Source organism: Gavialis gangeticus, unplaced genomic scaffold, assembly GCF_001723915.1.
Source record: "Gavialis gangeticus isolate Ggan-Ray unplaced genomic scaffold, GavGan_comp1, whole genome shotgun sequence".
In the NCBI taxonomy this organism is placed as follows: domain Eukaryota; kingdom Metazoa; phylum Chordata; order Crocodylia; family Gavialidae; genus Gavialis; species Gavialis gangeticus.
Genome location: NW_017728993.1, coordinates 30,429,751 through 30,434,492, shown reverse-complemented (window position 1 = coordinate 30,434,492; position 4,742 = coordinate 30,429,751). Strand labels below are relative to the sequence as shown.

The 4,742-nt window shown below is 43.4% G+C and overlaps 1 protein-coding gene across 1 annotated transcript in view; it reads left to right on the top strand.

Moving 5' to 3' along the window:
- The window catches only part of LOC109305326 (vitellogenin-1-like), a 61,300-nt gene that overhangs the window by 41,825 nt on the left and 14,733 nt on the right, over positions 1-4,742 (top strand). Inside the window, exons 23-25 of the mRNA XM_019528329.1 lie at positions 1,261-2,292; positions 2,379-2,435; positions 3,189-3,311. Coding sequence (XP_019383874.1) covers positions 1,261-2,292; positions 2,379-2,435; positions 3,189-3,311 — 1,212 coding nt within the window. The remainder of the gene's footprint in view (positions 1-1,260; positions 2,293-2,378; positions 2,436-3,188; positions 3,312-4,742) is intronic.

Below are 4,742 nucleotides of genomic sequence, written 5' to 3'. Positions count from 1 at the left end.
TTATGCAATATTTATTTGGCTTTAACCTATAAAATATTGACAACTCAAGCAAACGATTTCCTATATAATACTAATCTATGACAACACACAATAATCAAACAACCAAAGCTGAGGAGTGATGTCCATTGGGTCACGAGGTTCGGGTCAAGGCCCCTTGCTTTCAAAACCACGAGTGGTTTTGGTGCGGCTGGCCAGGGCCCTAGTCTCAGACCTGGTCAACAGCTCATATTTCTTAAAGGTCATTTAACAATCAAAACATAATCAATCAAAATAACTACAAACAGCTAAACAGGAAATTACGTCCATTGAGTCACGGGGTTCAGGTCAAGGCCCCTTGCTTTCAAGATCACGGATGACCTTGGTGCGGCTAGCCAAGACCCTAGACCCAGACTTGGTCAACGGCTCATGTCTTTTACAGGAAAGACAGACAAATACAAACATAAATGACTACAGTCTTACATCCACGCTTACCACTACAGCAAACAAAAGGAGCGGCTTCATGGCTGGGAACGTTAGTCTCTTCGCGGAGGCCTCAAGAACGACCCGAGGCAGCGCTCGGGGGGGCGATGCTGCGGGTGATCAGTCCGCAGGCCCTTTGGTGCTTGAAGTTACAGTTCAAACTTCCCGCATCAGGGCCTCATGGCTCTACCCTTTTATACCCTCACTCTTTTTTACTTATCTTTACTGGCCAATTGTGTTACTTTCCTGCCAGCATTCTGTTTTCACTCATAACCCCTTTCTCACGCAGTCCCCTCATTGTTTTCTGCTTAGCCAGTTATGTTGCAATTTTCTTCCTGCTTCGATGGCAATTCGATGCAGTTGACTTCCCTGCCTCGTGAGCGTGACAGGGGTCACCTGACCAGAGGCTCGTGTTACAGCCTAGAATTCTGCCATTTCGCTGCAGCCTGACCATTCATCTGGGGAGATGCCTGCGACAGTCTGAACCCTCATTTCATGAGGGTTCGAATTGTCATGGGATCGGGCCCTTTTAAAGCACTCTGCAGCCATGTACTTGGGTTTAGTTATGGCTGTAAAGCACTTTCAGGGACTAGATATGGCAAAAGCTGTCATTTCTGTCTATGCCTTAATTTTTGTGGCTTTCTGTAAGAGGCATAGTTTAGATTGGTTTCTATTTCTGGATTAGACCATGTCCTTTGGAGGAGTACAGAGACGTTTATTTTTCTGTGTAACAGATTACTTAAAAACTCTGGTAAGTGAACAGAATTACATTTTTCTCTCTCTCATCATGCTGTCCACTAGAGAAGACCACATAGTCTCCAAAAATCCAGAAGATCATCCTCCAGCTCTCGGTGCGGCAGCAGCAGCAGCAGCAGCAGCAGCAGCAGCAGAAGATCAAAGAGCACAGAGAGCAGTAGCCCATCCAGCAGCGATTCTCAGGCACGAAAAACAGGTGACCAGATAAATCTGAAGAAGGAAGAATCTTCATTTGACTATTCATTGGGCCCATCAAGCAAGAAACAGCAGAAGAAGGTGCCACGTGTCAAACAACGTTCCAAAGGCAAACAAAAGAAATTTTATCCATTTGGGGAAAGCATCAGCAGCAGCAGCAGTGAATCTCTGGATAAAAAGCGCTCAGGTAAGAAACGTTCCACTCCATCCCCAACTGAACATGCTACTAGTGATGATGTGCACAGACATGAGAAGAAACATTCCCAGTCTGCACTCCCAAGCAAGCACCGCAGCAGCAGCAGTAGCGGCATCAGTAGCAACAGCAGCAGCAGTAGCAGCAGCAAGAGCAGCAGCAGCAGCAGCAGCAGGAGCAGCAGCAGCAGCAGCAGCAGCAGCAGCAGCAGCAAGAGCAGCAGCAGCAGCAGCAAGAGCAGCAGCAGCAGGAGCAGGAGCAGCAGCAGCAGGAGCAGCAGCAGCAGGAGCAGCAAGGACAGTAGCAGCAGCAGCAGCAGCAGTAGTAGCGGCAGCAGCAGCAGTAGCGGCAGCAGCAGTAGCAGCAGCCATAGGAGCCACCATAAAGGTAGCAGCAGAGGTAGCAATAGTAGCAGCAGCAGCAGCAGCAGCAGCGACAGCAGCAGCAGCAGTAGTGGTAGCAGCAGCAACAGCAGCAGCAGCAGCAGCCGCAGAAGCAGCAGTGGAGCAAGCAGCAGCAGCAGCAGCAGCAGCAGCAGCAGCAGCAGCAGCAGCCAGGCTACCGATACGCCTCGTCGTACAGCCAGGATCCATTCCAGGGAGTCGCACCATTTCAGCAAACATAGCAAAGATGACAAGAAACATGCCAAATACACACATTTTGGCAGTTCAGAGTGGTCTGTTGAATGGGTAAGGTCTTTACATTCATTGTGCTTGAACATGACACTAGTCTTGTTGAATTACTGCAGGCAATAATTTGTGCTGGGATTTTGCAGGTAAAACATCTTCCAAAAGTATACCGGCTGCGCTTCAAGTCTACGCATGGCCATTGGGTAGGACCAACATTCAAATATACACTTTTATGACCATTGCAATTAAAATGCTTTACTGGGGAAAAGGGAGTTGAAAATAATTTGTTCATTTTACTTGGATGTTTCCTTGCAGAGTAAAAGAATCTGAGTAATTTGCTGTCCAAGAATACTAAAGTCGCAATAGAGATTTGAGTACAAAAATAATCATTTTCATTGTTATGATTATAATAGTATCTGGATACAGTGCAGCTCCTAAAGATTCCAACCAGGCCACCTTGGGCTGTATAACCACAACTGCATAGTTAACAATAAATAGGTCTAGGGCAAGACAGGGATAATAAAATAAGGGGCAGAGGGGAACACGCTAGTTGTGTGAACAATTCTTAGATAATCAAGAGCAGTGGTGAGAATTGATGATCCGCCTTGGTGTTCTCTGAATCTAATTCAAAATTGCATTGCCATATAAGGAATTTTAAGAAGGTGTTTAAAGAGCAATAATTGTGGTCCTCAAATAAATTTATGATTAGAAATGATCAAAAGGTAAGAAAGTGGTCTATGACCTTTTAAATTAAAACTGCCTCCCTTTCTCAGAAAAAAATAAATTTGAAAATTGATTTTTTTCAAGTAGTTTTAGTTATGATGTTACAGCTTATGTATCTCCATGTGTATAGAATCTGGTTATTGAAAGAAATCAAAGGGAGGGAGTGCTCATGATAAGATGCAGAGTCTGTCAGTCATCTGTTCTACAGTTTTTTACCTATTTCTGCTTTGCAGGATCAAATTAGCAAAGTAGAAGGCCACTTGGCATCATCTTCTTCTGAGTCAAGCAGCCGCAGCAGCAACAGCAGCAGTAGTAGCAGAAGCAGTAAAAGGACGGTTTCCAGCTTTCCGCATGAGGTAAAATTTTATATGGCACAATTAAGTGGCAGAGTTTTTCTAGAAATTAAATATTTGGTAGCAGGAGCTATTGATCTCAACTGTCTATCTAGCTATTAACTCTAAATAGATTCTTGATCTCTAGAAAATGCCAAGCATGTAGAGGTCTTTATTTTGTAAAATGAAATTCAGAGCCAGTTAGGGTAAAGATACTTTTCTTCTGAAAAATGGTGATTTTATTTTTCTGGGGTTTTTTAGAATAAAAATTATCTTCAAGATAATTTGGGTTTTCACCAATTAAAAAAAATTCAATTTTTTTTACAATTATCTTTGCCTTGTTAAAAGTTGAAAGATTTTTCATTTTGGTGATGAAAATCCCGAAGCTGTTAGCAAAAATGGATTTTTTGTGGGGGGTAAAAAATTACATTTCCTTGGAAAGGTAAGCCTCTTATTAAGGTTGGTATCAGCTGAAACTTTGAAAACAGCTTTACTGACAAAAAACGGCATATGAACTATATAATGTATGTATCTGGCCATAACCAGAAATGTCAAATATACATTTAAAAGTTAAATCCTATCTCTCTTGCTCAAAAAATAAACCCACTGAGGTCACCAGTGCATTTTTGACACCACTGCTGTACAATGTTAGATAATGTTAGGAAACACAAATACACCAGTTAGCTTAAAGCACCAGCTATCTCACATCATGATTATGTATCCTTAGGTTTAGTACACATTTGTTACTCCATGTCTATCTTAAATAATGTATATTAATAACAATAAAACAACCAGGACTAATGATGAGGGAAAATGCCTAAGGATTAATAATACTGAAGACTTTTGGTGTTAATAAGAACCTCATCATATTGGCTCAAACAGTCTGTAAGACAAGTGGTATGTACTTTGAATGAATACATTGCTATGGCAATACCTAGCATACTTTCTAGAAAGCTATAATGAAAAGAATAGCAATAATACTCAGAATCTTAATACTTCCATTGACATGGGTTTGTGCAGCCTTAGATTCCATTTTCAGATAGTTGCACCTTTTTAGTTTCATAGTTTCTACGGTCGGAAGGGACCTGAGCAGATCATCTAGTCCGACCCCCTGCCATGGCAGGAAGAGCACTGGGGTCAAATGACCCCAGTAAGGTGGTCGTCCAACCTCCTCTTAAAAACCCCCAGGGTGGGAGCCTGCACCACCTCACTTGGAAGCTGGTTCCAGACTCTAGCCGCCCTGACCGTGAAGTAGCGCCTCCTGATGTCCAACTTAAACCTTCCCTCCGCCAGCTTATGACCATTGTTCCTGGTCACTCCTTGCGGCGCTCGGGGGAACAGGGACTCCCCCAGCGCCTGCTGATCCCCCCTAACCAGTTTATAACAGGCCACAAGATCCCCCCTCAGCCTTCTCTTTTGAAGGCTGAACAGGTTCAGGTCCCGCAACCTTTCCTC